Source organism: Meriones unguiculatus, chromosome 14, assembly GCF_030254825.1.
Source record: "Meriones unguiculatus strain TT.TT164.6M chromosome 14, Bangor_MerUng_6.1, whole genome shotgun sequence".
Taxonomy (NCBI): Eukaryota; Metazoa; Chordata; class Mammalia; order Rodentia; family Muridae; genus Meriones; species Meriones unguiculatus.
The window spans coordinates 35,499,565-35,522,980 of record NC_083361.1 but is presented as its reverse complement, the minus strand read 5'-3'; the positions used below and the strand labels follow the sequence as shown (position 1 = coordinate 35,522,980).

General features: G+C 43.9%; 1 protein-coding gene across 1 annotated transcript in view; it reads right to left on the bottom strand.

Annotated features, from left to right (window-relative positions):
* Nucleotides 1–21,564, bottom strand: part of LOC110540277 (platelet glycoprotein VI) — a 34,767-nt gene extending 13,203 nt beyond the window's left edge. The window contains exon 1 of the mRNA XM_060366258.1: nt 21,460–21,564. Within this exon, the coding sequence (XP_060222241.1) occupies nt 21,460–21,493 (34 nt within the window). The 5' untranslated portion in view covers nt 21,494–21,564. The remainder of the gene's footprint in view (nt 1–21,459) is intronic.
* Nucleotides 21,565–23,416: the final 1,852 nt, after the last annotated feature.

Sequence of the window (23,416 nt, the reverse complement as noted above, 5' to 3'; positions counted from 1 at the left end):
TGTATATTATATTAGCCATATAATATAAAATAAACATGCTAAATCTACAGACTGAAAGAAGATAAACAAGGAGGACCCTAGGGAAAATGCTTAGTTCTCATTCAGAAGGAAAAACAGGCTAGACACCAGAAGTGGTAGAAAAGAAGGAACAGGACTGGATCCTACCACAGATGTCCTCAAAAAGATTCCAACCAGCAGCAGTTCAAAGCACATGCAGAGACTCACAGCCAAATTTTGGACAGAGTGCAGGGAGTCTTATGGAAGAAGGGGGACATAAAAGAACCTGGAGGGGACAGGAGCCACATATGGAGACCAACAAAGCCAAAAAAAAAAAAGAAGAAGAAAGAAAGAGAAAGAAAGAAAGAAAGAAAGAAAGAAAGAAAGAAAGAAAGAAAGAAAGAAAGAAAGAAAGAAAGAAAGAAAGAAAAAGCAGGGCTCAGGAGGGACTATAGAGACTGGTGCAACCAAAGACCATACATAAGGAGGACCTAGACCCCTTGCTCATATGTAGCCCATAGACAGCTCAGTATGTAGGTTTCCTACTAAGAAGAGAAGAGACAGTCTCTGACATGAACTCAGTTGCCTGCTTCTTGAGCATGTCTCCCTGGTGGGGCAACCTAGACAGCCCATAGATCCAGGCAGTCCTGATGGGACCTAATAGACTAGGGTCAGACAGGAGGAGGACTTCCCCTATTAATGGACTAGGGAAGAAGGATATGGGAGGAAGAGGGAGGAAGTGAGAGGGTGGCACCGGGAGGAGATGAGGAAGGAGCTACAACTGGAATACAAAGTGAATGCATTGTAAATAAATTATCATCATCATCTTCATTATTATTATTATTATTAACCACAGAAAAAGAAAGTTAAAGGACAGCTGTGTAGTGTCACTTACACGAAACGCCCAGAAAAGGCAAAGCCATAGAAGAAAGTCAGTGCTTACATGGTATGATAGGGGTGGGACAATGGGAAGGTGATACCATTTAATAAGTGTAGAGTTTCTTGGGGGGGGTGGAAAGAATATCATGGAAGCAGACAAACTTGCTGGCTGTATCACATTATCAATGTACTAAATGTCACTAATAATTTTCAATTAAATTTTAGGCTAGCATACAAAATAATGGGTTTCAAGGAGTTCTTTTTGTGTTGGCCAACTACTCAAGAGCATGGAACGTGGAGTGTAGGTGATATACCCAGTAACACTTCATTAGAGAAAATTTATTTTCCCTTTGCCAGTGGGTATCAATTGCAAATAGCTTCTTGGTTAGGGGTGGGACTTCCTGGCTTGAACCTGTCAGGTCTTGTGTGTGTTATAATAGTCTGTCTCTCTCTCTCTCTTTCTCTCTCTCTCTCTCTCTCTGTGTGTGTGTGTGTGTGTGTGTCTGTGTGTAAAAGAGACAGAGAGAGATTTGTTTGTGCTTTTTAAATAACAATGTGTTTTTTTATGGTTGAAAGAAATGTTTTTATTGTAGATATGAAAAAGAGTACAGCCAGAGGCATCTGGAAGGGTCCAGAGCAGGGGTAGAATGTAGTGGACTAAACATACCCAGAACTGGGCCATGAGAGGCATGCCAAGGAAAGGGCAAGTAAGAGGGGGACAAGAGAGCACCAAGACGGTAGATGACTGAAATGGCAATGCTATATAAGAGTAAGAAAATGGGGAATGGAAAGTCCATGAACTGGAAAGAATTAGGGTAGGGAGTAGGGTAAGAAGATCAAGAAAGCCAGCAAGGACTCTGTAGCAGGTATTTGAATGCTGAGAGGTAACAACACAGGACACTAAGTTAGCATATAGGCATGCATATCCTAGCTAACTTGTGCTGGCTATTCCATGTGCAGACATCCACTAAAACATCATTTTTCACTATAAATATATGTTGGTATAATGTTCTTTTGGAACCTTGTTCACTCAAATGCTGATTTCTCTCCCCCACTATCTGGTTTTAATCCAGATATTGCTTTGTGATGCTTATTCTAAGCAGCACCTATCTCAAGTTTGTGTAAACATGCCACCATTTGTTCTCTATATTGTCAATTAAAACAACCAGCCACAATGTTGACCAATAGAGAGGATAGGGTGGGACATCCTGGTTCAGAGTGGGAGGAGAGGAAGGAAGAGGAGGACAGGAAGGAGAGGGAAGCAGAGGAGGAGAAGTGGCAGGAGCAGAAGCTAGGAGAGCAGAGGCTGGAGGAGAGGTCTTGGAATGACATGGAAAATTAGCTGGACTTAAGATATCACTAAAAGCAAGTATAATGGGGGAATCTGAATGGTAGGAACTATGTGGGCTTGGAGGTTTAGCATGGAGTAACTATTGCCCAGCATTGTGTTCTAGGCTAACTAAATAAATCCTAGTCTCTGTGTGGTGATTTGGCTTTACAGCTGTTTAGGATTAATTGCAACATTACTAAAAAATATATCAATAGTAAATATTGATGCCAAATACAATATATTTGCCTTTTAAGAAAATGAAAAAATGGACGTCTCCCCTCCCAACTACAAAAAGGAAGAATTATTTTTAAAGTGTGGTGATATAGATAACTTACATTTTAAGATAAGAGTATGGTACAGGAAATCCAAGATAGCAGCACTGAGAGGACCCTGTGTCTGACAGGCAGAACTGCAGTGACTGTAAAGCAACCAAGAGACTGAACTCTGGGCCCTAAAACACCAACAATTGTGTTTCCCAGGAGAGAGGAAAGCCTACGGTGTGGGAAGCAATCGGGTTCAGGTCACCCAGCTAAACCCTGGAAAAGTTCCTGGGTCCCAGAAAGAAATTGATCTCCAGCCCAGAGCCACACGCCTACATGCTCTGATCACTGTCCCAGACGGAACTTGGGCACCAAAACACCAGAGACTAAGATTTCCAGTTGAGAGAAAACTCCACAGTGAAGGAAGCAATCAGGACTGACTTCAGGCCATCCAAGCAATCCCTGGAAAAGGTTCCGGGTCCAGCAGGTGCTCAGTTGCTAGCCCAGAGACCTGCTTGCATGCCCTACTCACCATCCCAGACAACTGTGGGCCCCAGGGCACCAGAGGCTGAGTTTCTCTGCCAGAAGGAAACCCAACCGTAAGGGAAACATCAGATCTGACCTCAGGGCACTCACCCTAACGCCTCCACCCCAAAAAGGTCCCAGGAAAAGTTACTGGGTTCCTACAGCTACCCAGTTGCCAGTGGGGAGCCCCTTGCCTGTGCCTGCATGCTCTACTTACCATCTCAGACTGAACTGTAGACCACAAAACACCACAGACTAGGACTCCCTGTTAGGAGGAAACCCCACAGTGGGGAAAATATCAGGTCCAACCTCAGGACACTCAGCTCTGGAAAAGTTTCTGGGTTCTCACAGGCTCCAGACTCTAGCCTCTGGCTGCATGCATGAGTGCTGTGCTCACCTCCCTCTGATTACCACTTGGGCACTGGGGCACAGAGCTCCAACCTCAGACCTATAGAAGCCTAGGATTCCACCCCAGACAATATACCAAGGTACAACCTGTCTCTCTAGCTAAATTACCAAACTGTGAGGCTCCCTGCTTCTTCAAGGAGGCTGCACCCAGCAAACACAGTGTAAAAGCAGCAGCAGCATTAAATTCAAAGCAAGAAAACTAGTGGCAGGGGACCTGTCTCCAGGACTTCTCCTGGTGAGAGAAGAGACCCCTGACTACCAAGGATCACAGTTACTACACAGGTCATTTTTCCTGAGGTGAGCTGTGGCAATTCCTGAGAAGCACAGGCCATTCAGTGAACATACCCAAAAAGCTGAGGAAGAGTCCTTCCTACCAAGAGAATTCTCCCCACCCCAGGATTCCAGGAGGTACCAGAAAATAACAGCCAACACCTGAGACAGCCAGATGGGAAGAGGCCAGTGGAGAAGCACAACCAACAAAAGCCAAAGCAATATGGCAGTATCTCCAGAAACCAATTATCCAGGGGCAAGCAGCTCTGAACACCCTATCATAAGTGAAATCCAACATGACATCAATGCTTATGAAGAGGTTAATGGAGGAAACAAATAAAATGAATTGTAAGAAGATAAAGTCAAACATATTATGACCATCCATAAATAAATGGAAGAAGACAAAGTCAAACATATTATGGCCATCCATAAATAAATGGAAGAAGATAAAGTCAAACAGATTATGGCCATCCATAAAGAAATGGAGGAAGCTAAACTCAGTATGGCCATCCATAGAGAAATACAGGAAGATACAGCCAAACAGTTAGTGGCCTTCAGAGAGGAAATAATTAAATCACTGAAAGAACTAATAGAAACAGGAATATTCAAACAAACAGGTAAAGGAATTGAAGGAAAATATAGACACGGGAAGGAAATCAACAAAACAGTTCAAGATCTGAAGATAGAACTGGAAAAATTAAAGAAAACACAAACAGAGGAAGTCATGGAGAGGAAGACCTTAGGGAAGAAAACAGGAGCTACAGAGGTAAGCATAACCAACAGACTACAAGAGATGGAAGAAAGAATCTCGGTGTGGAAGATACAATGAAAGAAATCGATGTATCTGTCAAAGAAAATGTTCAATCTAAAAAATTCCTGACACAAACCATCCAAGAAACCAAGACAACACGAAAAGACAAAACCAAAGAATAGGAATACAGGAAAAAGAAGATTCCTGTCTCCAAGGCCCAGAAAATTTTTTCAATAAAATCAAAGAAGAAATTTTCCCCAACTTAAAGAAGTCTATAAGCATACAAGAGGCCTACAAAACACCTAGTAAATTAGACTAGAAAAGAAAATCCTCCCACCACATAATAATCAAAACGGTAAGTATACAGAACAAAGAAAAAATACTAAAGGCTCCAAGGGGAAAAGGCCAAGTAACATATAATGGCAAACCCATCAGAATCACACCTGACTTCTCAACAGAGACTATGAAAGCCAGAAGAGCCTGGACGGATATAATGCAGACCCTAAGATGTCAAGCCCAGGCTGACATCTATACCAGCAAAATTCTCAATAATCATAGATGGAGAAAACAAGGTATTCAATGACAAAACAAATTCCAACAATACCTACCCATAAATCAAGCCTTACAGAAGATACTGGAAGGAAAAATACAACCCAAGAAAACTACTTTCAATAAAACACAGGAAATAAATAACCTCACTGCAGCAAAACAAAAATTAGCCAAGCACACAAACACACTACCAAAACCAACAGCAAAATCAAAGGATCTAACAGCCACTCATCATAATATCTCTAAACATCAATGGATTCAACACAGACTACTAGAAAGTATGCGTAAATAAGACCCAACAATCTGCTGCATACAAAAAACACACCTAAGTCACAAAGATAGACATTACCTGAGAGTAAAGGGCTGGAAGACAGTTATCCAAACAAAGGGACTCAAGAAGCAAGCAGGAGTAGCCATTCTAATATCTAATAAAATAGATCTTCAACCAAAATGAAAACAAAAGGAATGGGGAAGGTCACTAATTACTCATCAAAGAAAACTTCCACCAAGAAAACATCACAATTCTGAACATCTAAGCCCCAAATACAAGGGCACCTGCATTTGTAAATGAAACAGTAATAAAACTTAAACAACATATAGTTCCCCACACTTTAATAGTGGGAGACTTCAACACCCCACTCTCAACAAAGGACAGGTCAACGAAACAAAAATTAAACAGAGGAACAAAGACTCTAACAGAGGTCATGAGTCAAATGGACCTAACAGACATTTACAGAACCTTACACCCAAACATGTAAGAATTACCTTCTTCTCAGCACCTCATGGAACCTTCTCCAAAATAAACCATATGGTTGGTCACAAAATGAGTATCAACAGATACAAGAAGACTGAAATAATGCCTACTATCCTATCTGATCGCAATGGACTAAAGCTGGACAGCAAAAACAACAGAAATAGCAAAAAGCCTATACTCACATGGAAACTGAACAACTTGCTACTCAGTGGCAGCTGGGTCAGGGAAGAAATAGAGAAAGAAATTAAAGTCTTCCTAGAATTCAATGAAAATGAAGGAACAACATACCCAAACTTATGGGACACAATGAAAACAGTGCTAAGAGAAAAGGTCATAACTCTAAGTGGCTTCAAAAAGAAATTCAAAACATCTCATGCAAGTAAATTAATGACTCACCTGAAAGCCCTTGGAAAAAAAGAAGCAGACACTCCAAAGAGGAGTAGTCAGCTGGAAATAATCAAACCAGGGCTGAAATCAATAAAATAGAAACAAATAAAACAATTTAAAGAATCAATGAAACCAAGAGCTGGTTCTTTGAGAAAATCAATAAGATAGACAAACCCTTAGCCAAACTAACTAAAAGGCAGAGAGACACTATCGAAATCAACAAAATCACAAATGAAAAAGGGGACAAAACAACAGACACTGAGAAAATCCAAACAATCATTAGATCTTATTTCAAAAGCCTATACGTCACAAAATTGGAAAATCTAAATGAAATGAACAACTTTTTTTGATTGATTCCACTTACCAAAGCTGAATCAAGAACAGGTAAAACAATTAAATAATCCTATATCCCGTAAATAAATAGAAGCTGTCATCAAAAGTCTCACATCCAAAAGAAGCCCAGGGCCAGATACTTTCAGTGCAGAATTCTACCAGACCTTCAAAGAAGAGCTAACACCAATACTTTTCAAACTATTCCACAAAATAGAAACAGAAGGAACACTACCAAACTTATTCTATGAAGCCAAAGTCACCTTGGTACCTAAACCTCACAAAGACCCAACAAATAAAGAGAATTTCAGGCCAATCTCTCTTATGAACATTGATGCAAAAATACTCAACAAAATACTTGCAAACCGAATCCAAGAACACATCAAAGATATCATCCACTGTGACCAAGTAGGCTTCATCCCAGGTATACAGGCGTGATTCAGTATATGGAAATCCATCAATGTGATCCACTATATTAACAAACTGAAAGAAAAAACCACATGATAATCTCCTTAGGTGCTGAAAAAGTGTTTGATAAAATCCAACACCCATTCATGTTTAAAGTCTTGGAGAGATCAGAGATACAAGGCACATACCTACACATTGTAAAGGCAATATACAGCAAGCCTATAGCCAACATCAAACTAAATGGAGAGAAACTTAAATCAATCCCCCTGAAATCAGGGACAAGGCAAGGCTACCCGCACTCTCCATATCTCATCAACATCATTCCTGAAGTCCTTGCTAGAGCAATAAGACAATTGAAGGAGATCAAGGGGATACAAATTGGAAAGGAAGAAGTCAAAGTATCATTACTTGCAGATGATGTGATAGTATACATAAGTGACCCCAAAAAGTCTACCAGGGAACTCCTACAGGTGATAAACACCTTCAACAAAGTGGCTGGATACAAAATTAACTCAAAAAAATCAGTAGCCCTCCTGTATACAAAAGACAAAAAGGCTGAGAAAGAAATTAGGGAAACAACACCCTTCACAATAGCCACAAAGGACATAAAGTACTTTGGTGTGGCTCTAACCAAGCAAGTCAAAGACTTGTATGAAAAAAACTTTCCAGTCTCTGAAGAAAGAATTAGAAGATATCAGAAGATGGAAAGATCTCCCATGCTCATGATTTGGCAGGATTAACATAGTAAAAATGGCCATCTTACCAAAAGCAATCTACAGATTCAATGCAATTCCTATCAAATTACCAACACAATTCTTTACAGACCTTGAAAGAAAAATTCTCAAGTTCATATGGGATAACAAGAAACCCAGAATTGCTAAAACAATCCTCTACAATAAAAGATCTTCTGGAGGTATCTCCATCCCTGATCTCAACCTATACTATAAAGCAGCAGTAATAAAAACTGCATGGTACTGGCATAGAAACTGAGTGGTGTATCAATCGAATCAAATAGAAAACCCTGAAATAAATCCTCACACTTATGGACACCTGATTTTTGATAAAGATGCCAAAACCATACAATGGAAAAAAGATAGCATGTTCAACAAATGGTGCTGACCTAACTGGATATCCACATATAGAAAAATGTAAATAGATCCATACTTATCACCCTACACAAAACTAAAGTCCAAGTGAATCAAAGACCTCAACATTAAACCAGACAGAGTAAATCCGTTAGAAGAAAAAGTAGGGACGAGCCTTAAGCTCATTGGCCCAGGAGACAACTTCTTGAAGAGAACACCAACAGCACAGGATCTAAGAACAACAATCAATAGATGGGACCTCATGAAACTGAAAAGCTTCTGTAAAGCAAAGGGCACTGTCATCAGTACAAAACAATAGCCTACAGACTGGGAAAAGATCTTCACCAACCTTATATCTGACAGAGGGCTAATATCCAGAACATATAAAGAACTCAAAAAGTTTAACGGCAACAAATCAAGTAATCCAATTAAAAAATGGGGTACAGAGCTAAACAGAGACTTCTCAATAGAGGAATATTGAATGGCAGAGAAACACTTAAAGAAATGCTCAACGTCCTTAGTCATCAGGGAAATGCAAATCAAAACAACCCTGAGATTTTACTTTACACCCATCAGAATGGCTAAGATCAAAAACTCAAGTGACAACACATGCTGGAGAGGATATGGAGAAAGGGGAACCCTTTTCCATTGCTGGTGGGAATGGAAACTTTTACAACCACTTTGGAAATCAATCTGGCATTTTCTCAATCAATTAAGAATAGTGCTAGCACAAGATCAAGCTATACTACTCCTAGGCATATATCTAAAAAAAAGCTTAAGTATACAATTAGGACATTTGCTCAACCATGTTTGTAGCAGCTTTATTTGTAATAGCCAGAAGCTGGAAACAACCCAGATGCCCCTCAATTGAGGAATGGATGCAGAAATTGTGGTACATTTACATAATGGAATACTACTCAGCAATTAAAAACAAGGAAATCATGAAATTTGCAGGCAAATGGTGGGAACTAGAAAAGATCATCATGAGTGAGGTATCCCGGAAGCATAAAGCCACCTATGGTATATACTCACTTATATGTGGATATTAGACATAATATAGGATAATCATACTAAAATCTATACACCTAAAGAAGTCAAGCAAGAAGGAGGACCCTGGGTAAGATGCTCAATTCTCATTCAGAAAGGCAAACAGGATGGACATCAAAAGAGGGAGAAAACAGGAAACAGAACAGGAGCTCACCACAGAGGACCTCTGAAAGACTCTACCAGGCAGGATATCAAAGCAGATGCTGAGACTCATAGCCAAACTTTCGACAGAGTGCAAGGAATCATATGAAAGAAGGGGGAGACAGAAAGACATGGAGGGGACAGGAGCTCCACAAGGAGAGCAACAGAACCAAAAAAAATCTGGGTACAGGGGTCTTTTGTGAGACTGATACTCCAACAAAGAACCATGCATGGAGATAACCTAGTACCCCTGCACAGTTGTAGCCTATGGCAGCTCAGTGTCCAAGAGGGTACCCTAATAATTGGAATAGGGACTATATCTGGCATGAACTCAGTGGCTGGCTCTTTGATCACCATCTGCTGAGGGAGCAGCAGCTTTACCAGGCCACAGAGGAGGGCAATGCAGCCAGTCCTGATGAGATCTGATAGGCTAGGATCAGAGAGTAGGAGGACCTCCCATATCAGTAGACTGGGGGAAAAGCATAGAAGAGGGAAAGACAGTGGGATTGGGTGGGGATGAGGGTGTGGCTACAGCTGTGATATAAAGTGAATAAATTGTAATAAATAAATTATTTTAATAAAAATAAAGACAGTGATGTGCCAGGAAGCTCCCCCGTCCTCCACTGGACTCCAATCTCAGAAAAGAGACAGAAGCTTTTCCTCTGTGATTTGGAATGTTTTTCTTGGACAAGTTCCCCATTCTGCTTGAGGATGCCCCGATGGAAATTCATGACCCTAAGACACATTATCCACCTCAGCTACTAGCTCCTCTCAGCCTTGGCCTGCTCCACCCTTTGTCTCTCTCTATTACTGGCTCACTTTTCCCCTGCTCTCTTCTAGCTTTCTCTCACCTTCCCCTAGGAGCTACAGACAACCTGCAGTTCCACGAGGCTATCTCTCTGGCCCCAGCCTGCAGTCACATGCTTCTGTAACCAAATGGTTGGCAACCATCTTTACTAAGGTTAAAGAATACGTGCCATGTGACTTCACATGGTATAATGTGGTGACTTCACCACCTGGTATAATGCAACGATTCTAAAGCTTCTCAGTCCCACTGAGCCTTTACTTTATCATTGTATCTTCTTAGACTAAGGAAACAACCTAAGGTCTCTAAAATATTTTGATTGATATGAATTTTTGAATAACACTAAAATTTAAGGTTATAAAAGTATACTCAAATTCACAAAATCTGATTTAAGATCTCTTACTACTCTGCTAACTGTTCAACACCAGGCTTCTAAAAAAAATTACAATAACAACATATGTTTGATAACTAAGGTATGTTTAATAATCAAGGTTTATAAATTCCTAGGGTCTACTCAGGTTCACAGTAATATTTGTCTAGCTCCTTTGTTTAATAGTTAAACATTAGCTATTTGAATAAACTAAGTCATACAAAAACTGTGATGCTAAAAACTTCTTTGATGCTAAAGGTAAATTCAATTAAATCTTCAACACAAATTTTTAAGTCTCATAATTAAAAGGGATTAAGTTCTAAATTCCTATACAAGCTTATATAAGCTACTGACTTACGAACCGTTCATTTAGTGACAAGCCTCTGTACATGTTTTCAAACTTAAGCCTAAAGCCTAAAATTAGGGATAATTAATAGATAGATGGTCCTTAAACTCTTCCAAGATCTGCTGAATATGGTATTTAAACTGTTTAAGCTTCCCATAACAGACAGAACCCCTTCCTGGGGGGAACCCTTAAGCTACTCAAAGAAAATATAGGGCGGGGTAGGTGACACATGCCTTTAATCTCAACACTGGGAAGGCAGAGGCAGGCAGATCCCTGTGAGTTCAAGGCCAGCCTGGAGTAGAGAGCTGGGAGGAGGAGATGGAAAAGAAGTGGGAAGAGGAGGAGGAGGATATTGAGCATGATGACTCCACCTGGACCATGATAATGCTAATCATTGGGAAAACTGCTCCATGCCTTATTGTCCACAGTTTGAGCAGAGCCCTGGCAGCCTGATCAAAATAAGATCGATCTCCTCCCAAGTAGTTCTACAGAAAAATTATCAGAGTCTGAGTCTGGTAACCAAGGGTTTATTCTGCCCTGTATGACATCTAAAGATTAACTGTTGTCCTGTATAACACCTGAAGACTGACCACTGCCTCCCTCCCCCCCCCCAAGAATTGATGGAAACCACCAGAAACTAAGGTAATCTATCTTGGGTAATGGGGATGTCTCTTTCTTTTTAACTGATATATAGACCATTTAGTTTAAACTTTGAACTGATTTATCCTTCTCAGATCTCTGACAATATTGATTGCCTAACTGTAGCTTTAACTCCAGCAAGAACCCAGCTCCCCCTTAAAACTTCAGGGAACTTCTCAGTTCTCTTCATATGTAAAACCCAGGCTTCAGGCCTCCTTATCTAGAGCTTCTAAGCCTCCAGCTGACCAGGGGTTTACCTTGCTATTAGGCTCTAAAAAAATAAATAAGTAACCTCACAAAACAGGTTTCAAAGTAACTTTTTACTACTTCTTTATTTAAAGTGACTTGCTTCACAAATAGTAATCAAGCTCCTGAGTCTCAAGGTAAATAATTGGACTTTTTAAAACTAATCTTAAGGTGTACAAAAAATAAAAAATGCTCTCACTATGCTACCATTTACTAAGACTTCAAAGGTTCAGAATTTTAACAATCAATGGATTTCTGATAAGCTATTAATCTAGTTCTAGTAAAGCACTGATAATATTCTCAAAATCAGAAGTTCAATTTTTTTAAATTTTTAAATTTCCTTTGCTTATTTTCTAAGTACAGACTTTAAAAATGCCTTCCCATTGTGCTAAAAACATATATACTCAGCACTCCGGAAAGTGTGTTAATGCTTTTAACCCAAAATCATTTTTGGGTTTACAAGTTTATGCTGTAATTAAAAGCCATGAGTCTACTGACTTTTCTATAATGTGGCTTTCAGTACATTACAAACAATGGTAATGCTAACATATCTCTTTTTATAAACTTAAAAAAAAATCTTGTAAGCTGCAGAGAATCAAATTGGATCCACGTCTCACAGGTCAGATGGACCCCAAATAAGTAGTCCTGTCAACCAACAGCGTAAGTTTTTCTGCCTACTGCCTTTTCCTGAGGGTGGGATTGAGTGGTTAATTCCTGGGGCTGGGGCAAAATCACCAGACCACATTCCTTTCAGAGCAGAAGGCCAGCAGCAGTCCCCCACCCAGATAAACCCCAGGGTGTGGCTGGAGTCATGTCACATAGCTCCTAAGAAAGCCCATGGGATGTACTAGCCCTACTACCCCCACCCCAACACTACAGCCTAACCTGCATGAATCGAATCGAGGCAGTACTAGAAGTGAGGTGTCCCCCAGGTAGCCAGGCCTGATCATTTGCGGTCTTGGAGCCTAAAAACAGACCAATCATTTTAAAGGTCAGCTCCCCTAGAGACCCCCCCCCCTTACCCAATCCTGTAATGCCAAGACTTGCACTTCCCCGCTTGCATTTTGTCCCTTTAAAACCTTGTTCTCCTGGAGCGGGAGTGGGGGTGGGGTTGCTTGCTCCTTTGTCTTTGTAAAGGGCAGCCACCCAGCTCGAGCTTGAAATAAAGACCCTCGAGTGTTTCACAATGGAATAGATTCCTGTTGGTCATTTGGGGGCTTGTGAACTGGGTATTACAGGATGTCCCTCTCCCCTGGTCTTAGGACTCCTCATACAGTCAAGATAAAAATTTTCCCTAACCTCCTTAACTTTACCTTCCTTCCATGATCTACCTCTCCAACAGATCTCAAGTGAACAACAGACTGATCCAGCACCAATTCCCTCAAAATCTACATCCTGGGCAGCTTCAAAGTGTCCAGCCTCACACACTGCTCCAACATGTAGCCTGCACTTTCCTGGCCTCAGATGGTCCTGCAGAGCCTGGACAGCAAGGGAAACAGCCTGATCTTCCCAGAGTTGGCCAACATTCCAGCTTCTTTGGGTCTCCCTCCCCAACAATGACCCTGCAACATAAGCAGGAAGAACCAACCATTTGGTTGCCAGATGTTGGGATCAGCAAGCAGGCACTTCTAAGGGCAGCCCCTGGGGCCTGACAGACCGGGTATCAGGCATTTGGAAAGACACCCAGAACACCTGCTGACCACCTGGAACCACCTGAGCATGCTCTGGATCATCCTATAAAGAGAACAGGAGCCCCCTCCCCCTCTCTTCTCTGCCTCGTCTCCCTGCGACCCCTTACCCCCTTCCCCTAATAAACCTCCCACGTGGAACGATCTTGTGGTGTGATCTGTGAACCCGCGTGTAACCTCTACAGGCGCCCATTTCCTAACATTGGTGCAAGGGCCGGATTAGGTGACCCCCATTAGTTTTACGGAACGTGCCGAGCTTCTGGGGACCTATTTTTTTCCAGATCTGCCCGAGATCCCCACTTTCCTGCCTGCAGTTCGCTACAAAGTCGCCCATCACCGGCTACATTGGTGAGTTTCCCCTTGGGTCAACATATGTCCACTAGGGTCTCAGTTCCCCTTGGGAGCCTTCTACACCGCTTCTTCTCTAGGTGCTCCTGCACAGAGTCCTAGCTAGGCAAATAAAGAAGCGCGTCCTTTCAGCGGTGCCATGGGGCACCAAGCCTTTGATCCCTGGCCAAAACTCTGACAAGAGATTGGCCAGACCGGATTTCTCTCTCCGGAGACTTGCCTTATTCTGGGACGCCATTGCAAGGCTTCGTCTCCCCTCGGCTCTCAATGGGTAACACCCATGCGCCGCCTATTCCCCCGAGTTCTCCACTGGGATGTCTTCTACATAATTTTAAAGACTTCCAAACTCATACACCTCTGTAATAAGACTTGGCCTACATACTCGTTAGGTAAGGGTCCAAATTGGCACTTTAAATCCCGGTATTTTACAGGACCTTCTTAAACACTGTCAGCAAACTGCAAAATGGAAGGAGGTGCCCTACATTCAAGCTTTCCTGTTCCTTCGTTCTAAACCTCACCTCTGCTCCTCCTGTTCTCCTACTCAACTCCTCCTAACAATAAAGCCTCAATCTGAGGAGCTCTCTACTTTTGACCCAGCGGATGAAGCTCCACCGCGCCGCCCTCAACCTCCGGCCTCTACAAAATCTTCACAACCTCCAAAATCTGTCCCAGTCTCTCCTCCTCGTGCTTCTCTAAAATCCTCACAACCTTCAGGCCCTTCCCCCTCCCCCCCACCCCCCCTCCTTCGGTCTCTCCAAAATCCTCGCTCCTTCCTTCATCAACAGACCATCCCACTTGCCTCACATTGGCACCCACTTTCACCCCACCCACAACCCGTTCCTGCTCTTCAATAAAATCTGATATCTCCGCTCAACCTAAGCCGGCCTCCATCCTTCCCTTAAGAGAAGTAGCAGGTATAGACGGCTTAATTAGGGTGCATGTTCCCTTCTCATTAACTGAACTTTCTCAAGTAGAAAAGAGATTAGGGTCCTACACCTCTAATCCTTCTACCTTCATTAAAGAATTTCAATATCTCACTCAATCTTATAATCTCACCTTCCATGACATTTATATGATCCTTGCCAATAACCTATTACCTGAGGAGCGCAAGTGAGTTTGGGAACAGGCCAGAGGATATGCAGATGAGGTTCACCAAACAAACGCTTCACACCCCGTGGGGGCTGGGGCGGTACCAGACCAGGACCCAAATTGGAATTGTAATACCCCAGAGGGCATTCTAGCTAGGGACCAGTTTACAACTTGCCTCCTGGCTGGTCTCCGCAAGGCTGCTCTTAAGCCAGTTAATTATCAAAAGCTTCAGGAGGTCATTCAGGACAAGAATGAAAATCTGTCTCAGTTCCTAGAGCGCCTTACACAGGCCCTCTTACAACATACCAATCTAGACCCCGAAAGTATAGAGGGCAGACAACTCCTAATGACCTACTTTTTCTCCCAAAGTTACCCCGACATCAGGGCAAAACTTAAATCCTTGGAAAGGGGACCTCTGACTCCACAGGCAGAAGTCTTAGTGCTGGCCTTTAAGGTATTCCATGGGAGAGATGAAAAAGCCCGCAGACAAAAATACCAAATGTTGGCCCAGGCTATCCGACCGGTCTCGGGCACTACCCGGGCTCCCTTTCGCTCTAAGGGATGAGTACCACTGGGTCCCTGTTTCAAATGTGGTCAAAAAGGTCACTGGGCCAAGGCTTGCCCTAACCCCTGAAAGCCACCGGGGCCATGTCCAAAATGCCACCAAGAGGGACATTGGGGTGTTGACTGCCACCGTTTCTCCCGTGATATGGGGGCATCACCCCCAGATAGCCCTCCGGCCGATATCCTAGGCCTGGCTACGGACAATTGAAGGTGCCCGGGTTCCCTTAACCCAATCACTGCCATCACAAACAGGGAGCCTCGGGTAATTATCACGGAATCAGGGCGAGCCATCTCCTTCCTTGTGGACACCGGAGCCACTTACTCAGTCCTAACGGAGTACTGGGGTCCCACTTTTCCTTGTAATTCCTCTATTGTCGCGGTAGGGGGACAGCCTTGCCGGCCCTGCCGGACTCCACCACTTAATTGTATTTTTACGGGAGTCCCCTTGTCTCATTCCTTCTTAGTAATGCCAGCCTGTCCAGTTCCCCTAATGGGAAGGGACTTTTTAGTCAAAGTAGGGGCCTCTATTTCCTTCACTCCACCCATCCGCCTGACCCCAAGCTCGCCAGTGTCCTCTCTCCTCCTAGCCACCTTACCTACCAGCTCTGACACGTCGCTTCCCTTACCAGCCTCTCAAGTGGACCCCCAGGTTTGGGATGTCCAAAACCCTTCTGTGGCTAGCCACCATACCCCTGTAACCATTCAGCTACGAGACCCCACCCAGTATATTGTTCAGGCTCAATACCCTCTTCCTCTTAAGAGCCTTAGGGGACTTAAGCCTATTATCTCTGATCTTCTAAGGAAAAAACTCCTCTGCCCTACCTCTTCCCCTTTTAATACCCCCATCCTGGCAGTTAAAAAGCCCAATGGAACCTTTTGCCTAGTTCAGGATCTCCGCCTACTAAACTCTGCAGTCGTTCCCCTCCACCCTGTGGTAGCTAACCCGTATACCCTGCTTTCCACCATCCCCTCAGGCACTTCCCATTTCTCAGTCCTAGATCTCAAGGATGCATTTTTCTCTATTCCCTTAGATGCCCAATCACAAAATATCTTTGCCTTTACCTGGACTGACCCTGACACCCTGGTTTCTACTCAGCTTACCTGGACTGTTTTACCCCAGGGGTTCCGGGACAGTCCACACCTTTTTGGCCAGGCCCTAGTCTCTGGTCTACTCTCCTTATCTCTCCCTAAGTCTAAACTTATACAATATGTAGATGACCTTCTCCTTTGTAGCCCCTCCCTAAAAGTTAGCCAAAGTAACACTTCTGCTCTTCTAAATTTCCTATCCAGCAAGGGCTGTCGGGTCTCACCCTCCAAGGTCCAGCTATCCACTTCTGAAGTCACCTATCTGGGACTAACAATAAATCCAACTCACAAGGGTATTACCCTAGACAGGAAAGAACTAATACGGTCGCTGGCAGTTCCCTCTAATAAAGAAGAAATCTTATCGTTTCTGGGAATGGCCGGTTTCTTACGGTCCTGGGTCCCCTCCTTTTCCCTTCTTGCTCGCCCCTTATATGAGGCAGCCTTAGGCCCCTTACAGGAACCCCTTCTAAAACCTGTTACTAAGCCCTTCCGGAGGCTCCAACAGGCTCTTCTTGAGGCCCGGCCTTACATCTTCCAGACCTAACCCGTCCCTTCTCCCTTTATGTAACAGAAAAAGAGGGATATGCCCTTGGGGCTTTGGGCCACCAATTGGGACCTTCTTTTGCACCTGTAGCCTATTTATCAAAAAATTAGACCTAACAATCCAGGGATGGGCACCCTGTATTCGTGCCCTGGCAGCTGCAGAGCTCCTTATTAGAGTCAAAAAAACTAACTTTTGGGTCACCTATTACTGTCTTCTCTTCTCACAATCTGGCTCACCTTTTAAAATACAAAGGCTTACAAACCTTATCTCCTTCCAGGGTCCTTTTCCTCCAGGTGGCGCTAATAGAGGACTCTACCCTCACTTTCCAACCATGCCCACCCCTTAATATTTCAAACCTCCTTCCCCGACCTAACTCTGACTGTTCCCCATCTCACTCTTGCACTGAAACCATAGTGTCGGATACTGAGGTGATTGAGGCACAAGCCCTCCCTGCCTTTACCACTAACCAACAGGCTGAATTAATAGCCCTTACCCGAGCCTTTCAGTTAGCCCAGGGACAATCCCTCAACATTTATACAGACTCTAAATATGCTTTTCATATTCTTCTCTCCCATGCTGCCATCTGGAGAGAGCGTGGGTTGCTCACAGCAAAGGGAGGATCAGTAACGAATGCAAGCCAAATTATGGCCATGCTGGAACCCTCCCACCTTCCCACAGCGATTGGAGTAGTCCACTGCCGGTCTCACCGGACGGACGATTCCATAGTTTCCAAAGGAAATGGCCGGGCTGATGAGGCAGCTAAGGCTGCGGCTGTGAAAGGCCTAGACTCCTCCCTCCCACCACAAAGCATCCTCACACTACAACCCACATCTCCCCCGCCCTCTCCTGACACCCGTCAGATCCTGTCTTATCTACACCAGCTCTTCCATCCTAACAGCCAAGCTTTGTCTTTGTTAGAGCTCACCTGCAGCCTACCTCTGAGGACTTGCGCTTCCTAAAGACCATTACTGCCTCTTGTAAGATCTGCCAGACCTCAGATCCTAACTCAGGATATCGTAGCCCCCCTTTCCCTACCCACCAGGCTAGGGGCTCCCTCCCCGGGACTGACTGGCAACTTGATTTTACCCATATGCCAGCAGAAACGTGTCCAGTATCTCCTGGTTCTGGTGGACACATTCTCGGGATGGGTGGAGGCTTTCCCCACCACCAACAAGAGAGCTCAGACAGTTTCTAATCTCCTTCTCCTTGAGATTATCCCACGCTTTGAAATTCCTACTTCCCTTCAGTCAGATAATGGCCCTGAGTTCACTTCTCAGATTTCCCAAACCTTATCTAAAGCCCTTAACATTCCTTGGTATTTTCATATCCCGTACCATCCCCTATCCTCAGGAAAGATAGAACGAACTAAGGGATCCCTAAAGAACATTCTCGTTAAACTAGCACAAGAGCTCCACCTCGATTGGGTAAAACTCCTCCCCCTGGCTCTTTTCAGGCTGCGAGCTCTCCCCAAAAAACCCTTGTCTATTTCACCTTTTGAACTCATGTACGGGAGACCGGTCCTAACTTCTGGTCTTTCAGCTAAATCCTCTCCTCTCCCTGACCACCTGCTTACTCCCTTACTCTGTCATCTCCGTTCCTTTTTATGGATCTTTACTGACCACTGTTTACCACGGCCATACACTAACCCCTGTCCATCTCCTATTAACACTGGGGACCAGGTCCTTCTTTCCCCTCCAAACCAAAGTTCCCCAACCCTTTCTCCTAAATGGCAGGGTCCTTTCAAGGTGATTCTTGTGACTCCCACAGCTGCTAAACTTGAGGGTTTCCCTCATTGGATTCATCTATCCCGCCTTAAGCCTTTCACCCCCTCTCCTCAGGATAATGCCCCTTCCTACATATCAACCCCAACAGGGCCCTGCTCCCTCAAGCTTCAAAGGACGCCAAGATCAACCACCCTGTCTCCAGTTACAGAAGAATGAGGCCTCACCACAGGAGCGGTGTTCGACTCCACTGGATTGGATATGCATCTTTCCTCCTCTCCCTCTTGCCTATTTCTGTTAAAGGTAATCCCTTCGTATGGAGATTTGAGGTTCAAGAAACCATCATTGATAATAAAAAATCTCTACAAATAGGGTCAACGAACTGCTCTACGGGAGGCTGTTGGGAGCCGATTGAGATAGCCATCACCCCCACTTCTATCCCTTCCCCCCTTATTTGATAGAGTTTTTGTTTGCTTTCTCTTTGATCAAACGAAGGATTATTGCAAAAAATGGCCATACTGGAGGCTGCCCATACTGGTCTTGCCAAATCCACTTACCAGCACAGAAAAAATTTCTTCACCTGTATAGAAAAACTCTCTACTTACACATCCAAGACCCGTGGGATGCCAGATGGGAAGGAGGTGTCGTTGGAAAACTCTACCACCGCTACACACCCGGTCTACCGATAAGTACTATCCGTATCCAAAGAAAATATGTTCCAATTACCCAAAATTTGGGAATGGGAGAAGTAGAAGAGATAATTAAACACTCCTCTAAGATCATTACCTCTCTAAGATCCCCTCTTATAAATGACACAAACCTGTCATTTAATCTCCTTCTCCAGACTCTGACCTCAGCCTACAAGCTCCTTAATGTGACCCAACCGGGCCATTTTGAAGCTTGCTGGCTGTGTGTATCACAGAAGACCGAGTCAGAGGTACCGCTGACAGCCTCTGCAGTGCCTCTGTCAAACAACCTTACCTCACCATTTACTAACTGCCCTGACTCTACGGTTGCCACAACCCCCTACCTTTCTCATATCACCCTCTTTGGCGTGGCAAGCTGTTTCAAGGCATCTGGGACACACTCTGTAGGAATACTAAATTCTTTAGACTGTAATGAAACTATAATCCTTGAAACCTCATCTCAACCCCAATGCCCTACCGGAAATAATATTTCGATTCTTTGTGGCACTCAGGTCTACCATCATCTGCCTGCTTGTTGGTCAGGAGTTTGCGCTCTGGTACTCCTTTTCCCTGAGCTGGGGGTAATAAGCGACAGAGAGCTCCTACCAATCCCGGTTGTGGACTCAAAATCTGCCCGGCAGGAAAAGAGGGCAATTCAAATCCTACCCCTGCTGGCTGCTGCCGGAATCACGGCAGCTTTAGGGACCGGAACAGCAGGATTAGCTACCTCACTAACTCTGTATTATCAGCTTTCTTCCCAATTCATCCAGGACCTTCAAAAGGTGGCTCAGACAATACCCTCCAAGGACAGACTGACTCGCTGGCAGCAGTAGTACTTCAAAACCGACGTGTATTGGATCTCCTCACAGCTAAAGAAGGTGGCCTCTGCCTTTTCCTCCAGGAGGAATGCTGTTTTTATGTCAACCAGTCGGGTATAGGAAAGGACAAAATCCAACAACGGATTTACAAAAACGAAAGGAAGAGCTGGAGGCGTCTAGCTCTTGGGCCTTTCAAAACCCCATATGGAAATGGATTCTGCCCCTTATCTCACCTTTCTTGCTAGTTTTTCTGCTTTTGCTTTTTGCACCCTGCTTAATTAACTTCCTCTCTACATTTTTCCAACAACAAATACAAAAAAATCTCTAACCAAACCATTAATCAGTTACTCTTACAGGATTATCAACCTCTGCCCACAGAGCCAGATGACTATGACTCCGATGGTGTGGCCCAGCTATATCCCAAGATGGACAACGCCCCTAATCAGCAGGAAGTAGCTTGAAGAGCAAAAGTCGTTCCTATGCCCTTCCCCCACCATCACTCCTTCCTGGCTCCTCACTTTTTAATAAAACAAAAAGGGAGGAATGTTGGGATCAGCAAGCAGGCACTTCTACGGGCAGCCCCTGGGGCCTGACAGACCGGGTATCAGGCATTTGGAAAGACACCCAAAACACCTGCTGACCACCTGGAACCTGAGCATGCTCTGGATCACCCTATAAAGAGAACAGGAGCCCCCCCCCATCTCTTCTCTGCCTCATCTCCCTGCGACCCCTTACCCCCTTCCCCTAATAAACCTCCCATGTGGAACGATCTCGTGGTGTGATCTGTGAACCCGCGTGTAACCTCTACAGGCGCCCATTTCCTAACACCCGATATCTGCATCTTGGTGCCTCCTGGCTGCTTTCCCCGGCTCCCCTCTCTTTCCTCTACCTTTCCCTTCCTGCCTTTCCCCATTAGACTCAGGATCATCTTCCCTGGACACTCCCAGATGACCCTGCCTCTGGCTATGCTCTCCCAAATGTCTATAATAAGCTTTCTCCTCCATTATATCTACAAGCAGTCAAGTTCCTTTCCTTTTTGTTACATACACACACACCAAATAAATAAAATGTTTTCAAATGGAGAGAGGAGGAGAAGAAAAGAAGAAGAAGGTATAAAGGAAGGAAGAGAGAGAAAGCCTTGATGCTTCTGGTATAGAAGGGGGAAATGCGGCCAGTGCTGGGACACATGTGCAAGTGTCCTGACCAAGCCAAAGCAATTTAAGACAATTAAACCAAGCATATTGCCTCTCTAATTTTCCCCTCCCAACAAATGGAACCTCGTAGATTCCCATTCTTGTTCTGAAATTCAGCACTGACAAGGTGTTTTTAATTCCTTTGTACATGGGGATTGTTTTTAAATACTTCCCAGGCTAACCCCTAAAACTCACCAATACAGAAGAAAACAGGTGAGACTGGAGACATGTTTCCACAGCCAAGCCCTTAGCTGTATGGCCAAGCAGGGAAGCTGTGGATGCCTGGAACATAGGCATAGGATGCAATGAGGGGGAAGAACTCCCCTCCTCCCTGCTTCTACTAGTCCCAACTTTCCTAATTAGGAGTCATCAAAACAGTATGATGACTTGCACACAAGCTCCTAAAGCCATTGCTTATCTCCTCTTGCCAGCTGTATGTCAGCCATCTGTCTGCCTGGAGGGGCATAACCTGTGTCCTAGATGCCCATAAAATCCTTATCAGTCCCTGGGGAAAGCTTCATAGGTCTGACTTCTTACTGACAGGTCCAAAGGACATTCCAGTTCTCCAAACTACAAAGGGCAGTGCTGCATATGTCCAGAAATAATTGCCTTGGCCCAGCTCCAGCTGGACAACAGAAAGACTTCTGGTGATTAGATAAAAGCCAGCATTCCTCAGGAACTTGAGAAACAGTTTCAGTCTACAAAGGAGTCATCCCCCTTGCCTCTGGCAAAATGGAGCTGTGGCTCTCCATTGACATACACCTGTGGTTGCATATCAAAGCCCATGCTGGCCTCCAGGCTCCTACAGTCTCTTTTCATAAGTACCTGTTATACGGTTTCAAAATCCCAGTATGCAACACACTGCTATGTACCCAGGAAAGAATTACCATATCTTAATTATTAAGTCTACTTTACTTAATGTCACATTGCATTTAAGAACTGACACATACTGGCAGCTGACCAAATAATTAAATAAGTAAAGGTGCTTGATGCAGACCTGCATCTGATCCTTAGCTCAGAGGGTAAATGCACTCGCTATGCAAACCCAATCATCTGGATTTGATCTGCAGGACCCACTTACAGGTAGAAAGAGAGAACCAGCCCTCTGCCCTCCACATGTGAGCCTTGGAGTAAATATGCTCATACACACTATTATTTATTATCATTGTTGTTGTTGTTGTTGTTAAGATAGTTACACACAGGCTTCTTCTCTTCCAGCAGAATGAGGGTCTCTGTACCTCCCCCATACAGCTGAAGCCTGGGGCCATCCAGCCTTCTAAACTCTGCCAATCTGAGCTAGCCACTAACTACACCTGTTAATCCCACCCAATAAGAGTAAAGACCATTACCTAAATTCTTTGGTCAATTTAAGCAAGTTTGGTTTTGTTGTTTTGTTTTGTTCTGTTTTGTTTTTCTCTCATACAAGGCTATCTCCCTAAAGCAGGGTTTGAAGATACAGTATTGAACACAGGGTTTGTATAGTCCAAAAGACCTGCAAGACCAGGGGGTTCTCAAGGGTTGGGTGATTTCCAGAGGAATTTTGGTTACAGAGAAACTTGGCTGAACATTTCAGAGTGATTTGGCAGAATATCTTATCAGGGTCCCCTCAAGATGTGAGTCAAATGCCATACAGTGGGGAGCATGTCAAACTCCAGAAACAAGTTAAGCACAGTCAATTTGAATTTTGCAACAAACAGAAAATAACTTGTTCAGACCTTGTAACAAAATGGTTTCCATCTTTAAGATGGAGTTGGGCTGGTCCCTCACATGAATTAAATGTAATTATACTGAAAGTCTGAAATTAAAAATTAGTTCTTTCCAAAAAGTCTATGTTCTTTCTTTTGGGGGTAGGGAGTGTTTTGTTCTGTTTCATTTTGACGTAAAAGTTTATGCCATTGCTTTTATTTTTTAATTTATTCTTCTTTCATAAAATTCATTCCAACCACAGCCTGCCCTCCCTCCAACCCTCCCAGACCCCCCTCCCAGATCCACTGCCACTGTTTCCCTTCAGAAAAGAGTAATATTGACCAAACATGGCATAAAAAGATACAATAGGAATAGACATAAACTCTCATATCAATGTTGAGCAAGGCAGCCCAGAAGTAGGAAAATGGTCCCAAGAGTAGGCAAAAGAGTCAGAGACACCCCCAGT